The sequence below is a fragment of the Sciurus vulgaris genome, assembly GCF_902686455.1.
Source record: "Sciurus vulgaris genome assembly, chromosome: 14".
Taxonomy (NCBI): Eukaryota; Metazoa; Chordata; class Mammalia; order Rodentia; family Sciuridae; genus Sciurus; species Sciurus vulgaris.
Genome location: NC_136475.1, coordinates 7,238,007 through 7,258,368, shown reverse-complemented (window position 1 = coordinate 7,258,368; position 20,362 = coordinate 7,238,007). Strand labels below are relative to the sequence as shown.

The window sequence follows — 20,362 nt, the reverse complement described above, 5'->3', positions numbered from 1 at the left end:
GGTATTTTCTTGCGCTTCCCTTGACTATTATCCTTTACTCAATGAATTTGTCCTTAACGATCACTTTGCTTGGTTTATTTACAGGTTCTGAGCAGTTTTATGGGTTTGAGAAGGGTGCAGACTGGTCAGCCATTCAGCGTCCTACACTTGAAAGACTTCTGGTATAACACTCTAAAGAAAACTTCTTTAAAGATTTTGCCATAGAGATAATTGGCAAAGTGTAAGAACAGAACAATGCTAACCTGGAAATAGCTTCATGAAACCAAATACAACCAAATTATCCCTTACAGAGCTAAAGGAACATCACATGGAAAAAGGAATCACTAGACTCACCGGTTGTCGGTGCTGTGCGCTGGGAAGTGTGGGTAAAGGGCACAGAGAAGCGCAGCAATGGAGGAGTTTGAGGTGCTCAAAGAGTACCTGCAGAGCAAATCCCACAGGGGCAGTTACTCATTTTCATGCACATACTTCAAAGGCACTGTTGAAAATCAGGAAACCAGGGCACTGTGACAAAGCGCATGGGGAAGGAGCCTTGAAAAATATAGGTGTGTCCATATATAAATGTTTCACTTTTTAGTCAGTCCTCAAACCATTTCAAGGTCACATAGTACCTGAAGCAAAAGCAACATTCCACAAATGTTCAGATCCAACTCCTGAATTAATAAGCAAGGTTTTAACCTACAGTAGCTTAGCAGCGAGGACCAGGAAGCAATCCTAGAAATTATATATATTCAAAGTCATGTATAAAGTATTCCACCTTCTTCTTCCAGTTCCTGGTTTTAAAAAAAAAACAGGGCTTTTTACTGGGTACTTAAACATGTTTTTTTGTTTCTGTAAAGTATAAATATTCCTTCAGAAAGACACACTAAATGAAAAAGGCAGAAGTTAGCATCAAAAAGTTAATGAAAGTTGCCTGGGGCTGTAACTCAGTGGTAGAGTGCATGCCTTAGCACGTATGAGGCACTGGGTTCCATCCTCAGCACCACGTAGAAATGAAACAATAAAATAAAGGCATTGTGTCCATCTACAACTAAGGCACATTCTCTTAGTAGAGGATCTTTTGAAACGTTCCTTGGTTTATTGTACTATTTATTGCTCAAATTTAATATAGTAAGTAGGCAAATTAAAGTCACAGGTTTTTCTTACAAATATTTGAAATAATGATGGTGTAAAACATCACATAAAACTCTGCCTTTTTAGATTATTGAAGTATCAAATAAGAACTTAGCATTCAACATACATACTCACAGTTAATGAATGAAGAAGAGACTTCAAATTTAAGAAAAGAAATATATCTGTTTTCACACACGCAGAGAACAGGCTATTTTCTCTGCATCATTTTGATAAACTAAAATTCAAAGATGAATGTTGAGCTATTAATGTTAAAAACTTAGAGATTAAACACAATGGTGCAGGCTATGCTATAATGTTAAATACTGTTAAGGAACATAAGTACTCATTTAAACACCAAAATCACTAGAAAGGCAGTGGCAGAGTAGGTAGACCTACTCGATATGAAAACCGAGACAGCCGTCAGATCACGTGGATGAGGGCAGAAACTAAGAGCACAAGATAAAGCAGAGGCTTACTGTGAAAGCAAACAATTTTTTTCAAAAATCATAAACAGAAGAGTTTTCACTGTAACATTTCTTTAACTGTTCTTAATTCTAAACAATTAAAAAAAGTCAATTACATAAAACTTTTTAAGAAAACTTCCACACCTTCCTGGTAATCTTTAATGCTTATACTTCTGGACAGGTGAGTCAATGGTCAGTCTCTAAGGGGAAATGAACTCAGTGCCTTGTAGGGACTACCAGCTGGCCAGTCACAGGAGCTAGAGTCACTAGGTGAAGGCATGCAAACATTCACAGTCCAGTTGCCCTCAGAGTGATGTATATAATCAGTGAACTCCAATCACTATGTGATCAGATCATCTAGCACAGAACATGACAAATTCCAATGTTTATATATGAAAATGCAAAGAGCCAAGAACAGAAAACCATACTTTTGAAGAAGAAAACTGAAGAGGAAAATTCAAGTCAGCTTTATAGATTGTACTCATGAAATCTTTCAATTAAGGAAAAAAAACATACATTCATTTACCTTCCTCCGCCCAAAAAAAGAAGTCCAAGAGCCATGTGGTGGGCTAAGTGAAAGCCGTAGTTCATCTCGCCACCTGTCTTCATGTGCAAGAAGCGACAAAGCTGCAGCACCTTGAGGTTCCCCGAGCCAGCCATCACCATGGAGAGGGACAGCAGCACCACGCTCAGGCAGGTCTCCAGGTTATAGGGGCCTGTCTGGTGACACGAGAGGGTGACATTGCTATAGCTGCCATTACATTACTATCACCAGCACTGAGCGCACCGTCACTGGAAGACTATCAGTGTTTGTAACTTTAAAGAAATACTTTAAAGAACAAGTTTTTCCCCTGATTAAGAAATGCATGTTCAATGCAGAACATTAAAAAAACTGAAGTGCCAAGGAAATAATAATCACTGGGAATCCCACCAACCAATGAGAACTAGCACTGACATTTTGAATTCATTTTTCTCCATATTTTTCCTGCATATGTATTTTTTCAATGAACTTGAGATATTATTATAAACAATATTTTTAATCTTTTTAATAAGCTATTATAGCCCTCACACACAAAAAACTTTGTACCACATGATTTTTTTCTTCTTTTTTTTTTTTGCGGTACTGGGGATCGAACTCACGGCCTAGTGCTTGCGAGTCAAGCACTCTACCAGCTGAGCTATCTCCCCAGCCCACCACATGATTTTGATAGCTCTAATGTGGAAGAATGTATGAACATGCCATAATCAACCTGATTTAACTCATTTGGGGACTTCTGATACTTCCAGTTTTTCTGTAGCATAAGTAATACTGCCCAAGTCTGTTTTACCAAGAAATAAAATCTAACTGTCTTCTTGTCATTAAAGCAGTAATGATCTAAGAGCAACTGAATCTACCAAGTGCTGACCTTTTTAAAAAAGTCACTCCCATTCGGTGCCGAGACAGAACATGAAGAATGACTGTCCACAAGTGCCAGGGCCTTTCTTTTCTATTCTCTCATCACAGACTCCTGTGCACCCTTCAAGGGTGATCATATTTTCACCTGATTAATATCCCAGAACAAAAATAAAACAATGTCCCAAGGCCTCAAACTCTCCATTTCTAATTCAAACAGCAGAGGTATCTGATGACACGTATTTGGATTATCAGGGAATTTTCTCCGAATTTTATTTTATTCCCAAGAAAAATCATAAAAAGACTTACTACGGAAGCATTAGGTGCAGACAAATAAGTCATAAAATCTTTTGCAAATTTATGCTGTAAAAACAAAATAAAAATTCAAAGTTAGAAGAAACAATTTAAGGCTTTGATGGGGGGGTGGGGGGAGGGAGGAAAGGAGGGAGAGGGAGAGAAACAGACGAAACCAAGCTTCTACTTACCAAACAGTTGAATGCTGATAAGTTTTCTGAGCCAGCAAATCGGAAACCCAAAGACAAACAGGCTCCTGCAATTATGTAGACGTGCGCCTGCCTGAAAACAACCAGAAGTTAAGCTGTCACTCTCCACATCTACGATCTTGGGATAAAAGTCACCAACATGCTGTAGTCTACACTAGCTTGCATCCTCTGGGAACGCTCAAGTGTGCCTCGACCACCCACAGGTCTGCGCAGTGTTCCAGCAGAGGCGCCACGTAAGCCCTACAGATGCAGCCTCTCCCTCTTGCCTACTGTTTCACAAGCTGCAAAAAAAGAATTTTTAAAAATCACTGCCAATTTAAATGGAAAGGACCAAAGAAGGGCAGGTACAAGTTAAATCTCCAGTCTTATTTCCTGAGGGATAAGAGCTCTACATTCAGAGTGGGGCACAGTGGGGCTCACCTGTTATCCCAGCAGTTTGGGAAGCTGAGGCAGAAAGACCATGAGTTCAAAGCCAGCCTTAGCAAGTTAGGAAGACCCTGTCTCAAAATTTAAAAAGGCTGGGGATGTGACTCAGTGGTTAAGTACCCCTGGGTTCAAATACTCAGTACCCACACCACCCCCCCAAAAGAGCTCTACATTCAGTGAGTTAAAAAAATAAATAAATAAATCAACCTTACAAACATTCGATAAGCAAAGACTATCGGAGACAACAGTACTACTATTTAGGGCATTTCTGCTTATTTATTTGACAGATGCTAAGATAGTTAATTCGTATTATACATTACTTACGACAAAGTTTCCAAATTTAAATCCTCTGAACAAGGCAATTCAATTTCACTCAAAGAGATACTATTTTCTCTTATAATCTGTCAAGACAGAAAGCAAGTGTTCGTGAACATCACTGTATTAGTTACAAATATTTAATAATTTGAAGACGACTGTACTGCTCTTCATGACTGTATTTACATAGAACAAGCTTCACCGAACCATTTCATTCAAAGGTCCATATTTTAATTACATTAAACACCATCCAATTTCAAATCTATGCAATAAAAATAAGAACCGAATAAGACCAAACAAATATAAGCAAGAAGACAAGTATATTCTGAATCCACACAGTAAAAACAACATTTCACACAATCAAAATACAAAGGCGATGCGTAGAACAGGGCAGGGTTGAGGGGCAGTGGGGACAGGAAAAGGGCCCCCGAGGAACTCCCTTTGACACACTTCTTCATGGGTGTTCTGGTACTAAGGCACCTGCCAGAGGTGAAGAGAGTCCCCAGGTTCATTACCAGAGCTAACCCACACTGTCAACGTGTTCAGACACCCCTTTCCTTTTAGTAGAGGGAGTGAATAACTAATCAATAACAGTAGACAGAATATCTGCCTGTAACAGCCAAGAACAGATTTGATCTTTTACTCTGAAAAAATACAAATAAAAAAGGCTACATATTCTCTAAATGCATGAAAGTACACAGAACAAAAGTGAAACTTTAGATTTATCCTTTTAATTCTATTTAGAAGACTGTTCAGGAGAATAACATTTGAGGACACTTTCTCTAAGAAAGCAATAATATTCACAAGTCACTAAGGAAAGTCTTCTCATGTACTGAGTATCACAAACTGAAAACATGATGTGCCTCTTTTCCTTGACAATCCCAGTGAGACGAGCAGTCATGCTGGCTGTACCGTAGGAGCTGGTGACTCGAAACTTCCCTTTCCCTCCCTTCCTTTATGTGCTTTAATTTAGATTTTGAATGCTATGTACTCAGAAACTGAGTGACTGAAGAACTACATGACTCTGAAGCGGATTACTTGTACACACATGCATGACCTCATCACGACATTCATATATGCGGAAGCATCTGCCCTCAGCATCACGTGGGGATGGGAAAGTGCTACTTGACAGCAGGCATTTCTAAGGCTCCTCTGAGTCTTCAAAACTACACGTACAATGGAGCCGGAAGGCCTGGCTCTGAATTCCAGCAGAGCCACCTACAAGCTCGGAGGGCAAAGGCAAGTTTCTTGATGGCTCTGTGCCTCATCTATAAATAAGCATAACAGATTGTCCCACCTGTCTATGAGAATCAGACGACTAGATCCACTGAAAACTCTTAAAATTAATAGGCACAGAGTAAGTCCATTGTAAGTGTTAGCTATAGTTATTACTATTATTAATCTGTACCACCCTTGGTCACAACATCACACTGAAGCATCATTAAGGAACAGAGTTGAAAATAACTGGGGGCGGGGGGAGTCTTAAATCTGGTCCTTTGTCATATGGCCCCCAAAATTAAAAACAAAAAAACCAAAATAGGAGTGGTTACAAGGAAATATGTGATCACTTAAAGAGTTATGAACCTAGAGGTGTGCATTAAACAAGACCACACCACCTACTCGAGTCCTGTAGAAGGTCTAGTGCACAAATCCAAAGCTCTAAAGTCCTACCAGTCATGCTGCAGTCTTACCCCAGCCCCTACCAGCTGGGTGACTAGACCAGCCTGGCCTTCCCGGCAACAGTGACGTAGTGAACTTCAGTTGCTGTGCACTAGTTGCTACAAATGTTCATGGAAGTCTGAGGCACAAGAGTCAAAACCTGGAACCTGCTCAAGTGTCCCACCAATGAAAATGGAGAAAGAAACAGTCATCCATGGAACACTGCTTAATAATAAAAGGGGAACTACTAATACACTAACCAATACCTCAAAATCATGCTGAGTGAAGCAGCTATACTTGACTGCACTAATGTAAACTTCTGAATCAGTAAAAATAATATATTTTGGAGAAAAGAGCAGAATGCGGATTGTTGAGAGTGGGGTAAACCTACAGGCTCAGGGATGGGGCACAAGAGACAGGTTTGTTTCCACAGGTATATGCATTTGTCAAATCTTACCAAACAGTACACTTAAGATTTGGGCTCCTTACAGTATACAAACGTTGTCTTGTAAGAAAAAAAAAAAAAAAGACTGACTCTTTTAATTAGGAGTGAGAGTGTGTGTGTGTGTGTGCGGTAGGATATGCATACTGAATTATTTGGGAGAAGTTTGTTACTATCTGCAACCTTGAAATTCATCCAAAAATAACAGATTAGATAAAGGAATAAATTATTAAGTGATGGATTAGAGACCTTAAGTTTACATAGTAAAACATTAATTGTTGAATCTATTGGCAATATGGATGTTCATATGAAGTTTTTCAACCTTTATTCTGAGATTTTTCTTATGAAAATATTAAGAGAAACAGACAATCTAGTATTATCAAGGATAATTAGATTTGTTTCAAAATACAAATGAACTGAGAGACCACTAGAAATGGACAGCTGACTAAAGGAAACAGTTACAATATCTGATTCTGAGTTTTTACAAAAGGGCCTCTTTATTTTCAACTAATAAACAAGGTTTATTCAATAAACATGCTATAAAATTCAAAAACTATAAATGATCTAAAATTGTTACTAATTAAAATAGTATCTCAGATAAATGTGTGATTAGAATTAAAATTTCAAAATTCTTTTCTAGAGTACTTTGGGATATTTAATTTTTTAAGAACTATAATTTTTAGGGGTCTAGGGTCAAAAGAGAAGGTTGAGGTCTGTAGTCCGTACACACTTTTACAATGAAAGTTCTTCTGTCTTAACTGGATACCCCAGTGATCAATATTGCCTTCATAAGAAAAATTATTCTATAGGATTTTGGAAAATACCACAAGAAATACTAATTTTGTGCTATTAAAGATTTAATATTTACTGAAGTACTTACTTGGGGAACATTGCTGTCAACCCACTTGGAATTTGGTAAAATATCATCCCACAAAATCAGGCATCGAGCAAGAGTCTTAAAAATGCATTACAGATAAAATTAATTAGAGCAGGCAAAGTTCACAGATTTTGTAACAGTAATAATAGTAAATAGAACTATTTAAGTATCAGTTTCTAGTTATGACAACTTTGAAAAATAAGCATATAGTATTAAAATATTTAGATCTTAAAGAAAAACTAAATTGCACTGGTCATCATCAATGTTTAGAGGAGTTGGAAAAGATTTTTAATTGCTGTATAAAAGAAAAATCACAAAAGGGAGGAATCATACATAGCTCTGCCTTCACACCATAATTCAAAAGATTTCACAGGGTAAGTTTAAACATTAAAAAAAAGACACAGGAGGAGCTGGGGTTGTGGCTCAGTGCTAGAGCGCCCAACTAGCTCATGTGAGGCCCTGGATTTGAGTCTCAGCACTACATAAAAAAATTAAATAAAGGTATTGTATCCACCTATGACTATAAAAAAAATTTTAAAAAAGGAAAAATTTTAGGCAACTGTTACTGTCATTATAACCTTAACAATATTATTACATCCTTAATAATAATCAAAAAATGTAAAATATGGAAGTTAATAAAGTTCTAGCTACTTGCTTTTTAAAGGAAGTTTTGGATAGTAATAATAATTATTATTATTAATAAAAGAACTGTCACATCAAGCATTATCAACGTGGTTGCCTTTCCTCTGATTAGTGAAGCTATATTTAGGATATTTCAAAAAACTTTGCCAGATATACGTGATGAATTAAAAGTAAAAGACACTCTTGTCAAGGCATTTAAGCCTGCATACTAAGCCTGAAAACCCCACGTAAACTCCCCTCATGTCAACAGAAATGAAAATGCACATACCCTAAGTAAGAGAAATTCTGGTTTCACAAAGTCCAGCAAATACATGGTATCAGGAGCTCGGAGCCAGTCTGCGATGGATCTGTTGGTGGAGGCACCAGTGGGGTGACACTCAGGTAGACAGCAAGGGAACCAAGCATCCTAACACTTGAAAATGCTTCTTTCCATTCCGCCCTGATCTTTTATTCCTGTAACATTTCCACTCTCTAACGATATATTGATCATGTATGTGCTGCATCTTACAACACTCCACAAGGGCAGACATGTTTAGTTTTGTTTTGTTCACTGAAGTGTTTCCACCTCAAGAGGCAATGACACACACACTCATCTAAGCAGCAGATGAACGAGTATTTTTGATCACTCTGTTAGTTCTCCACACTCACCCTCTTTCCAAAGGGAGGGATTTAAAACACTGAAAAGTTTTGTGCATCTTGAGTATTTTTTAAATGAAAAGACTTACACCATCATATAATATGTCTCCTACTCAACTAAACTACTCTCCTATGCAAAATGTTAGAATAAATGTCAAAGGTCTACTTTCAAGTGTCAGCAACTAGAGGGGACGGAAAGGCAAGCGGTCTGATCATCAGCAAAGCTTCAGAGCTGAGCAGAATCATTTTTAAAAATGGTAACCAAGAACAAACAATACTAAGTATTTCTGGCTTAATCAATCCTCACAAATGATATGCAAACGTGATGAAAAGAACCTTGGACACTATTTGAATGTCAGTGACATTAACTTCAAACAGAAAAGAACAGAAATTGACAGTTACAATCAGCCCTCTATATCCTTGGGTTCTGCATCCAACTGAAAATACTTGAGGGAAAAGGCCTGCATCTGCACTGAACATTAAGTCTTTTGTTCCTGCGATTATTTCCTAAACAATATGGTATATCATGCACACGTTATATACTCTAAGTAATTTAGAGATGATTAAAATTATACAGGAGGACATGTGTAAGGTTATATGAAAATAATATGCCATTTTATATAAGAAACTTGAGCAAGTATGGATTTTAGCATCTGTGGGGGTCCTGGAACCATCCCCCTGCAGATACTGAGAGACAACTGTGTACTATCAAATACCATTAAGGTAACAAAATGTATTTCTTGATAAAATCTATATAACTTATAGAATTTAAGAGAATGAAAATCAGGTTCCATTAGCAGAAGGAAAATTAACACCTAAGATAATTGATTACTGAGGTCAGAAAGGAAGTCATGCTATCATGGCAAGGGTGAGCAAGGGTACAAATACCTGTTATTGGTTTTTAAGTAGATCATAGCCAAAGCAAGAGTAGCACCTGGACAAGTCACATCAACATTTATGGTATCTCCTTCCTGTTGACAGAAGAGTCATAAAGGTTAAGAGTTTGAACTATTATGCTTCTGAATGCTAGTCAACACTTAAAATTAGCATATCTACAACTGTTGGTATGAAAACTACTATTATCAAATGAACTTCTTAGGTTCTGGCAGCCTGATCTGTTACTGCCTTTGAACTTACTTTAATCTGGTAGCTTGGAGATTTATGTTTCTCCCTGTGCACTCCTGCTTGAAAGCGCCTATGACCTCCAACCATGTACTGGTACAGCTGCTCGGGCACATTGAGATCAGACATGCCTATCAGATTACTGCCATGCTAGAAAACAAAACAGGAGGCATGAAGGAGAGCTCACAGGAGAAAACCTGCAACACACACCCACAACAGATGAAGGGCCGAAATGACTTCAAAGCAGGGTATTTTGATTTTTCTTTCCAATTAAATAAACATTACTCAGAAGATAATAAAACTATTAATTCTCATAAAAATTATAAAATGTGTATACTCAAGTTGGTAATCAGTAACTTGCTCAGTGTCAGGCACATTTCTAGGCATGTTTAACATGAATTAACACTTAATTCAACAATACTAGCCAATAGCTACTACTAAAGAGTCCCATTTTATAGATGAGGAGAATGAGGTACAGCGGGATGAAGCCCAAGGTCAACTAGCTATTACATGCAGGATGAGATGTAAGATAAAACAAGGCAGTTCTGCCCAACGGTTCACAGGCAGTAACTATCTACAGACAACAGGAGTCAAATGACCTCACTGACTTGTCAGGACCAGGATGCAGGCCCGATTCCCGGAATGACGCTTTTCTATGGTACTATCTGCTTCTTCAGCTCAAATGCTTAACAGATGGTCAAACACACATAAGAAGAAACTTTCTTTATGCCATTTCGTGTGACCATACACTGTACTGGTGGCTCCTCAGGGGACTATAATCCATGTGAAACAATCACTAGATGAAATATCTGTGGTCATTTTGTGCACATCTCTGGGATGAAATTAAAGATGGGCCCACCTGATATTGCAAGTGTCACAAGCAAATGCGACTATGGCAGCATTCTGGGATACAAGGTGAACATCACAAGGGCAAGAGGCCAGGATTTACTTCTAGCTAGCACCTTCGGCAGACTCCGAGGGCTCCCTGTCATATACTTTCTGTTTTCTATCAGAGTGGGCTGTCGCTTCTCCACCTTATGTCTTGAACGTTTTTCAAGAAACCTCTTTCCCTTAGTTCTCTCATAAACACCTATCATCTAAGCCAGGGGGAAGACATCTTCAAGTTCCACTCTTTGTTACAATTTCTCTCCATTTGCAAATGTTGTACTCAGAAAAATAACCAAAAGGGCAGGCTGAGAATCAGAGGGCAGAGTGGCATTCTGAGTTTAGAGTCCAGTCATTCCTCTCGACATGCAGATGTCCGAAGTGGAGCATGGAAAGGTACAGATGCAGCTTACCCCCAAGCAAACCATGCCCAGGGCCAGGCCAGCAGCTAAAGAGTATGACTCTCGATCAGTGCAGTACTCCATCTCAGGACCAGGGGGCCGCCCTGCAGGAAGAGAGCAACCTGGTTCAAGTCAGCTTCTTAAGACTCCAACTCTTACAAATTTTATAGAGTTGACTTTCAAGTTGCCTAAGAGAAACGGGTTCATTATGACTCTCCCAGAAAGTTGTGAGGCCATCACAAATGATGTCTACACTGTCTCTGGATATGTTCTCAGATACTTATTTTGAATTTACTGATCCCTACTATGGTAAAATTTCTGTGTTGATCCTAAAAGTTTGGCTGGATACAAAATTCACACTTTTAAAAAGCACTCCATAATTCTAAGTCTATCCTTCTGGAAAACAAAATGTATTATGTATAAAAAAAACCCTCCCTCCAAAAAGAGTTCACATGTCTAGAATTTAATCCCCTGGAGGGAAAATGCAATTAAAAAAGAAAAAAATTATATAAAGTTTAGCATAATATTTACACATAATAGCAAAGAATTAGAAACAACCTAAAAAGTCCTGAAGACAGAAATGATTAGGCACTTTACAAGACTCAAGGAGATGTGACACAATATAAATTAATTTTTAAAAAAATTTATGACAATGATCTATTTTCAAAAGACAGAATAGGCATATGTACATTCTGGTGGCAATGCATAAAAGAACATACACATATAAATCAAATCTACACACAATATGAGAGAGGCACACCGTGGTGGTGAGACCATGCAATGACATCATCAGCTATCACTATGAGATATCAAAGTATGTTGAATTACCATGGAGATGAATAAGCTTTGACCAACCACTGTTGGATACCCTCCTGAGTAAACATTTTTCAGATTAACAACTTATGCTATTATATATTTTAGTAACAGGGACATTTCAGTTTTGTGAACAATTTCTTTCATCATTACACTAGACCCAATTATCAGTCCCATCTTCCCTGCCCTACAATGCTAATCCTCTGAAACATCCTCAGAAACAGCCTCTAGCAGACCTAGTCATATGGCTGACTTTGGTCTAGAATCTCAGCAGGCATCACGGACACAGGAATGAAGCGTGCTTCCATTATTTGGTTCTCTCTCTTACTGACCATGTGCAGCCTCTTCAGGCATTATTCCTTAGGCACTATGTGTAACAACTACTTATACAGCATTCACACAGCACTGGGTTTCATCAGTAATCTAAGACGATTTAAAGCATGTGGGAGGATATGCGCAGGTTCCATCTTCCACTCCACTTCAAGTGCTACTGCCCAGCAGAAGAAACATGGTGACACTAAGGACCAAAACAATCAATCTGAATTTTAAGTACTGGCCACTGCCAGACACTTCCCGGAAAAGACAGTGGATAAAATCACACTCACATGTGATTAGGAACAGAGATAGCTCATATTGGAGTTTAGTTAACAGGCTGCCAAGTAAGTACCCATCTAAGAATCTGCACAGTAACATTAGCCTTGGGAAACATTACTCTCAGTCTGTTAGTGATTCTGAGCTCATAAAGCTACTACTGTTTTACCTTGATTTTTGTAATTTTATTATGACTTCACTTGGGTTCATGTGGAGTGGGACATGTATACATATGACATTTCAGCATTATTAATCCCATACCTATTTCAGCCAAGAGGACCTCAGCAGTATGCCTGTGAGCTGTCCCTTGATATACAAGGCCAATGCCAACCACTGCAGCCACTTGGACATTGTGAGGAACATCAAGCTCTGTGGACGTTGGCGGTAAGAGAGCAGGAATGTGAATGCTGAGCAGCCGAGTGATTGACATATCCATGGTGCCCAGTTTTGCAGCAGAAACACCAAGTAGCAGTCCAATGCTTGTCATTTCATGGCCCTAAGATGGAAAAAGAATGAAACTTAAGACTCACTACCCAAACAAATGTGTGTTTTTAAATGAAATACTGTCTGCCACTTCCTGTAAGAACTTTTATGATATAGGCAGTGACAGACATGGACTTTCCTCTCTTAGAGCTAGTGTGCAATAGAGGGAAAAAGTGTTAAACTAAAATACACCAACTAGTCCATTATTAAAAAGTAATTACAGAGAGTGGGAAAGATGATGGAATGAGATTGACATCACTACCCTAGGTACATGTACGATTGCACACATGGTATGACTCTATACCATGTACAACCAGAGAAGTGAAAAATTGTGCTCCATGCGTGTACAATAAATCAAAATGCATTCTGCTGTTGTATATAACTAATTAGGACAAATTTTTTTAAATTATAAAAAGAGAAGTAATTACAGGGCTACAGATGTGGCTCAGTGGTAGAGCACTTGTCTAGCATGTGCGGGGCACTGCGTTCAATCCTTAGCACGTAAAAACAGGTAACTGAAATAGAGGTACTGTGTCCAACTACGACTAAAAAAAAAGTAATTAAAGCTGGTGATGGTGGCACACACCTGTAATCCTAGCAACTCAGGAGGCTGAGGCAGGAGGTATGCAAGTTCAAAGCCAATCTCAGCAATTTAGCAAGGTCCTAAGCAACTTAACAAGACCCTGTCTCAAAATAAAAAAATAAATAAATATAAAATGGGCTATGGATGTGGCTCAGTGGCTCAGTGCCCCTGGTTCAATCTCTGGTACCAAAAAAAAAAAAGAAGAGTAATAAAAGGGTTGGAGTGCAACTCAGAGGTAGAGCACTTGCTAACATGCACAAGGCCCTGGGTTTGACCCAAAGTACCACAAGAACAGAAGAACAACAATGAAAAAAAAAGAGTACTATAACAAAAAGTAAGAAGTACCAAGTATCTTAAGGAGTATGTACAAGGGAGCCCATTTAAGACCAGAGGAGCTGGAGGACTATCAGGAAGCCATCTGGACAGATGATGTGAACGGGCCTTGAAGGATAAGCACAAATTACTGGAAAAGGGGCAGGAAGCGGGGCACTCATGTTGAGCAGGACGAGCAACAAAGGAAGATCCAAGTGTGGTTGGAGAAGCAGGAAGTATTACAAAGGTTCCTGGCAGCACGTTAAGGGCAATGGAAGATGGTTAGGTGGTTCTGACAAGTGAATGACACACACTGGTTTACACTTTAGAAAGATTAATCTGCCTGATAGAGGTGGATGGACTTAGGGGGACAAGAAGGAAGGGCAAGCAGAGCAAGGAGAGACTACTGCAGCAGGAAGGTGAGGTGCAGCACCAGGCCCTGGAGCATGAGTCTCACCTTGGTCAAGTAGTCGTGGATGTTGAGAGTGGCCAGCTTGGTAAGGTGCCCGTTCAGACCCAGCGCCATGAGGAAGCCGGCATACTCATTGGCTAACTCAGCATGCTTGGGCTTGTTGTAAACGATCCACGCAGAGTCAATCTGGGAGGCTGGGGCTATCTTCAGGCCAGCAGCGACGCCGTTGTGGAAGCTGGCCCAGCTTGTCATGTTAGGGGGCACATCGATGTTCCCACTGTTGAGGTCCACTGTTGTGTTCCTAGGGGGAGCTCGCCCTGTTCAAAGGGGAGTTTACATTGAAAGAATAAAAATTCACAAAAGAAAATAGTTAAATTAGATCTTTGAGAATAAGATTGCTTTCACTGCTTTGAAACCCTAAATTAGCCCCATAACACCTGGAATGATAGCAGGCTCTATGGGCACATGAACTATGGGCACATGAGTCAAATAGTGCCAGGTAGAAAAATCTTAACTGCTCAATGTGTCTCGCTAAAATGCACAAAAAGATAGTAACTGGTACTGACTTAACTTCATACAGATCTTATTAGGATACTCACTGCTTTGAAATCTTTCAAACAGCAGGGAGCATAATTGGAAATTAAAATAAGGATTCACATCATAGTTTAACCTCATGAGTAACAAATCCCAAAAGGCGACTGATGTTACTAATGTTGATTTCAAACTTTCCATCCCATATTTTTCTTTGGACATTAAGGAAAAATTGGATTTTAAGAAGAGATAAACTATGAATCTGCTTGTTTTCTCTCCTTTGTATGTGCCAATCCCTCCCTATGTGTAGACAGATGTCTAATCATATGTTATTGTTAAAAAAATGTCAAGTTGTGAAGGCTACATAAAAAGCATCTGTTGATAGACTTGAGTTACCCAATCAACTACAAAGAAGTATTCTCTAAATTTAATTTATGGTCAATATATTTAAAAGCAATACAAATTAAACATTTGTGATTCTCCATGTTCAGTCTGAGTTTTGTTTCTTTGATTCCTTTTTGATCTATATTGTCTACAAATACTGAATTCTTTTTATGTTTTGAATGTTCTGTATTAGCTCAAGTCACTGATATTTAAAATACATGTTCTAATTATTGCAATTATCAAGTTCATTAGCTCGTTGAAAATACGGTTTTAAAAGACTTCTAAAAATTTATGCACAATGAATTTTAAATAGTGTGCAGCATACATACACATACACCCACACACACACAGCATGGAGTACAGAGTGAAACTCGTCTTTACCCTCTGAATATAACATACCAGTCAAGTTCAACTTGGGAATAGGCAATGGTTCTGTTGGAACAGGATGGTATGAAAACAAGGTAAACATTCCTCGCCCGACGGGAAGGGCCATCGTTCGCTGACACAACTGGAGTAATCTATAATTAAAGTAAAAACCAACAGATGAAAAACCTTAAAGCCAAGTACATCGACCAGTAGGAAAGCGCTTCCCCAGAAGGCCACGCGTTCTCACCAAGGCAAACTAAAATCCCACACGCTCTTCCCATTACTGCTGCTCCCAGGGAACAGGTGCTTTCTTTTGTTTCAGATTTGCTTTGAATAAACTAAGCCTATAAACTAAGCCAAAGCTCCCTGAGTGTCTGGAAAAAAGATGTAAAATTCTACTCTGAGGGATGTTAACCTTCTCCAAGAAAAATAAGGCACTTTCTGGGTTTTGTTACAGTGTTGCTTCTAGCTGCCTCAGGGCGTGAAGGCTCCTCCTCCCCTTTCTTTGGCCAGTATTCCAACCACTCTGGTTTGTACACAGAGACAGAAAGGAAGTGAACAGACTCCAGGTCTCCTGGGGAACAGACCTGTGTTTCACTGCACACTGGTGAGGGAGGACGGACAGCCCTGTACCGTAGCACAGTGGGCGGGCTCCAGGCTGAGACAGCTGCTGTGGGCTCTGCCACAAAGTTAGCACAGCCCTCTAGCTTGTTGTATGTCGAATTCCTTTACATATAAGCCATTAAAATATGACAAAAAGTTAGCAAATTTTGGAAGTAGGCATTTATAACTAACAAATGCTTTTCAAAGTTGTATTTGAAAACACAGAAATACCCCTTCAGAGGCTAACAAACGGGCTAACACTTTCTCTGCAGATGAAGCTATCCATAAGCACTCTCTCCCCCTAATTATACACATACACTGCTTTTCTAGCTCAGTGGGGAGGAAAATTTTACTGTTCTAAGATTCCCTGGGAACACAGGCACATTAATTTGAAATCAGGGAAATTCAAGGCCAGGAGGCTGCATCCCATAGAATTTTTTAGTGGAAACCTTATACATAATCCAACTCAACCTTGATAAAGTCACAAAATTATAACAGCAATAACAAGAATACTGTATCTCCTGAATATAAGATGCCACTGATAAAATGTTTGATGATCTCACAAAACGCTAAGGAAGAAAAATGCTGCCAAGTGAACTGACAGCTATTAACTAAGAGACACATTCTCTCATTTCAGAGATTTTAAAAACGAACATCTTAGAATCAACACACTGTCAGTACCACTGGCCTGCCGTACTGCGCTACACTGTGTACTAGGCAGGACCCCAAGCACTGTGTAAGGCCGCACTGGATGCAGAGGGAAACTCCTAAGAGGTAGAATAATGCAAACACGCTAGACTTACACTGAAGCAGTGGCAACAGCTTCAGCCCAAGTAGTCTATCCACAGTCACCCAGCAGATAGTGGCCTCGCCTGGCTCTGGAGCCCATGCTCCTAACTCCTAGGCTCTACACTCAACTTCTCTAGCTCTCAGGCTGCTCATTATAGGTACTAGTCCCTAACTACACATGGAGAGGAAATGATGGCTCAGATCCTCGGTAGCCTGTGACTAAGTGCAGGGGGTCCCTTCCCCTGAAGCAGCCCCTTTAAAAAAGTACGGAGAACTAGAAAACAGCAGCAGAGGGGATGACTGATAAGAGAGACAAGGCAGATAAAAGAATAAGAAAGAATTTAAAAATATAAGTTGAAGTGTCCAAAGGCAATGGCTCTGGAAGGTCGTGGGCGTGCAACACTAGTCACTAGAGTCTGACAATTGATAAGGCTATAACATGTCAGAGTTATTTAGGTAAACAGTTGTAGAGTTATTACCTGTCACGTTAAAAACAAAAATACTTAAAAGAAAAACATCGATATCTATTCTTGATCAAGACACACAAGAATGTGTGCAGTGTTTTGCAACGTTTGTAACCATGATGGTAACTTCGAGCAGTGGCCTTAGATTCGTGTTTTCTCAACAGTGCGCCGCTGTATTTCACAAGGAGGGTCCACGCCCTCACTGTGAAACCTGTATGGCTGGGTGGAAAGGTAAACCATGTGGTTAGCTTGTAACTTCACTGTGACTTCTAAAATCTTTTTAGAGCTTCAACTGCTAAAAAACTGAAGGGAAAACAAACGGAGTCTCAGACTGAACCCAACTCTTGGCAGGGGGCAGTGAGCGCGCTCCTTCACCTGTTCTCCTTCTCTTCAATGAACTCGTGGTCGCTGAGCTCTGGGTACTGCACCACATTGACGCGAACGGGGTGCGCACTCTGCAGAAGCCTGCGCACATCCTGCACCCGCAAGTCTTCACTCCATATCAAGGACATAACCTCGTGGTTCATGTCATTCATGCCATCGTCCTCCTCCTCAGTTTCTGTTCCTGAAGGAACATCTGATGAGAGCACCTGGGTAACAGACTTCATTGTAATAATAATTTAACAAGCAGTGACAGTACTTCCTGAACGTGAGGACGTACAGGCTAACACACTACTACCACACCAGGACATGCTGAGACCCTAACCCACACATCCTGTTGCCCAGGCTGGCCCTGAGCTCCTAGGCTCGAGTGACGATCCTCCCGCCTCAGCCTCCCAAGTAAGTGGGACTACAGCAGCCACCAGCTTGCCCACAGGTCTTTTTTTAAAGTACTGTAGTGCCTACTTGGAAACATTCTTTATTGAACTGAGGGGAAATTTTAAAATTTACATTTAGGACAACAGGGGGCTGAATGCACTGAGAGAAAAATTAATCTACACCCTAATCATTTTAAAAAGGAAGCTATTCCCAGTGGACTCTGAGCCACCCCCGCCCACCCACTCACTCTCCTATTACATGAGGTACTATCTGCTGATCAGTATGCTAAACAGAATGGAAATGGTCAATTTTCACTTTTTTTCCTAAGTTATGTTTCAAATAAAAATCTCTTAAAGGTTAAAAAATAATTTCTTAAAAAGAGCTGTGGTTGTGACTCAGTGGTGGAGTGCTTGCCTAGCTCGTGTGAGGCACTGGGATTGATCCTCAGCAGAAGGAAGGAGGGAAGGAAGTAAAGAAGGAAAGGGAGGGAAGGGAGGTGGGGGAGAGGGAAGGGAGGTAGAAAGGTAGAAAGGTGGGTAGGTATTGTGTTCACCTATAACTTAAAAGAAGAAGAAAGGGACTGACTGCTGCCCATGCCCACTGCCCAGGATCTCGCCAGGGGCTCCAGGATGGGGCTCTCCAGTTCAAAGAACTCAGTCTGACTACAACACAGATGCATTTTACATGGGATTCCTTCACTTGCTCCCAAGAAGTTTTAAATGCCTTTAGCAAAAGATTAAATCCCAGCTGAAATGTTAGTTTTGTCTCATTGTGGAAGCAGCAGGTTAGCAAGAAAACAATAAACAAATAACCGATGTGAGCAGACAGTCACTCTTAGTTCATAACAGTTCACTGTGGTTGTTCCGGGGGATCTAATTTTCAAGGAAGCCATAGTCAAGCCCTGCGTAAGCACATCTCCTTCACAACAGACCACAGACAGTGGTCCCTTAAGAAAACACTGCCGGGCGGCACTGGCCTCGAGTACCACGGTGTGTTACAACAGAACTGCCTAGTGACAAGTCTCATGGGCGACACAGGACAATACACGCAGGAGTGTGAGTCATCCAGGAAACACAAACCCAGATAGCCAACGAACTAAAGTTACATGGGCTCAGTTACAAAATGTACCTCCAAACAACTGAACAAATTGAATCCAGGTGCGATTACATGCGATGACGCTTAGTAACGGTTACAGGTATTGAAATACTCCCTCTCATGGGGAAAGAGAGCTAAATGCTGAAGACGTTTTTTTGGTCAGGGAAAAAAATGTTAACAAAACAAGGTTGGTTTTCTGTTTAAAACAGGGCAAACTCTAAGGGCTGTTATTCTGATAGATTTAAAGAGAAGGGCACCCTGCTGAAGACGGGAGCCCAAGGCAACACTCTGGCACAGGTCTGAGTGAGGCGACTCTGGGGCAGGGAGTAAGTTTCCACCCAGGTGCTAAGACCTACTGTGACCTATGAATAGTCACATGCACTGATTACCATGTGACAATTCCAAGGCTACAATGTACTGATTACTATGTGACAATTCCAAGGCTACTAAGAGATGAGCCCACTGTTTTCTCAGGGACATGAACAAAGTAGAAGAGTCACCGGGAGGGGATTCACTCCTGAATCCTTGATGAGGTGCTACTACTTATTTTTAAAAATTAACTAGAGTTCTAGAAGTTTCAATCACTTACTAATTATTTATTGTGGTACTAGGGATCAAACCCAGGGCCTCATACTACTAGTGCTCTGCCATGGGCCACACCCCACCCAACTTGTAAATTTTTAGTTGATATATAATTTTATATATTGGGGGGTTAATGTGACATCCCAATACATACCCACATTGTGGAATGATCAGAGTAGTTCGCGTTTCTACCAACCCACTGATCATTTCTTTGTGTTAGGAACATTCAAAATCCTCTCCACTAGCTATTTTGATATAATCAATAAATGGTTGTCAACCACAGCTACCTACATGTTTCATTTTTAAAAGAAGTCAATTATAAAAGATGATTGGATTTAAAGAAATATTTCATTTCTAGGCTTGTTAGGACCTATTCTTAAGTAGATAAAGAATGAACGACGACAACTCATGAGGGATAACTTAAGATATTTTCTCAACTCTAGTAAAGAAAAAATATCTTTTTCCTGGGGCCTCAGTTTTATGTAATTAAAAAGATGTATTTATACCTATTTAAAAGGTTGAATTCAAGAAATGCAACACATCAGAAAGCAAGAGAAACAAAAGTTATATATTAACTAAGCTCAGGATACACGTGTTCTCACTTTTCCTATGCAATAATCATGAAGCAGCTAATACTAATCTGGGTACAAACAGGGAAACGGTCATGGTAATCACCTTCTGACTCAGTGCCTGTCCTGACTCAAGTAAAAAGGTCCA

At 39.8% G+C, this 20,362-nt stretch overlaps 1 protein-coding gene across 4 annotated transcripts in view; it reads right to left on the bottom strand.

Moving 5' to 3' along the window:
- The window catches only part of ANAPC1 (anaphase promoting complex subunit 1), a 74,091-nt gene that overhangs the window by 15,412 nt on the left and 38,317 nt on the right, over window positions 1-20,362 (bottom strand). For 3 of the 4 annotated variants that reach the window (XM_079110641.1, XM_079110644.1, XM_079110643.1), the window contains 14 exons: window positions 17,585-17,811; window positions 15,387-15,505; window positions 14,118-14,389; window positions 12,544-12,778; window positions 10,891-10,982; window positions 9,608-9,742; window positions 9,359-9,441; window positions 8,103-8,181; window positions 7,196-7,270; window positions 4,224-4,300; window positions 3,456-3,546; window positions 3,280-3,333; window positions 2,104-2,297; window positions 334-420 (listed from right to left, as the gene is read on the bottom strand). In XM_079110641.1, the coding sequence (XP_078966767.1) occupies window positions 334-420; window positions 2,104-2,297; window positions 3,280-3,333; window positions 3,456-3,546; window positions 4,224-4,300; window positions 7,196-7,270; window positions 8,103-8,181; window positions 9,359-9,441; window positions 9,608-9,742; window positions 10,891-10,982; window positions 12,544-12,778; window positions 14,118-14,389; window positions 15,387-15,505; window positions 17,585-17,811 (1,820 nt within the window). The remainder of the gene's footprint in view (window positions 1-333; window positions 421-2,103; window positions 2,298-3,279; window positions 3,334-3,455; window positions 3,547-4,223; window positions 4,301-7,195; window positions 7,271-8,102; window positions 8,182-9,358; window positions 9,442-9,607; window positions 9,743-10,890; window positions 10,983-12,543; window positions 12,779-14,117; window positions 14,390-15,386; window positions 15,506-17,584; window positions 17,812-20,362) is intronic. The other variant, XM_079110642.1, reaches the window with a different exon arrangement.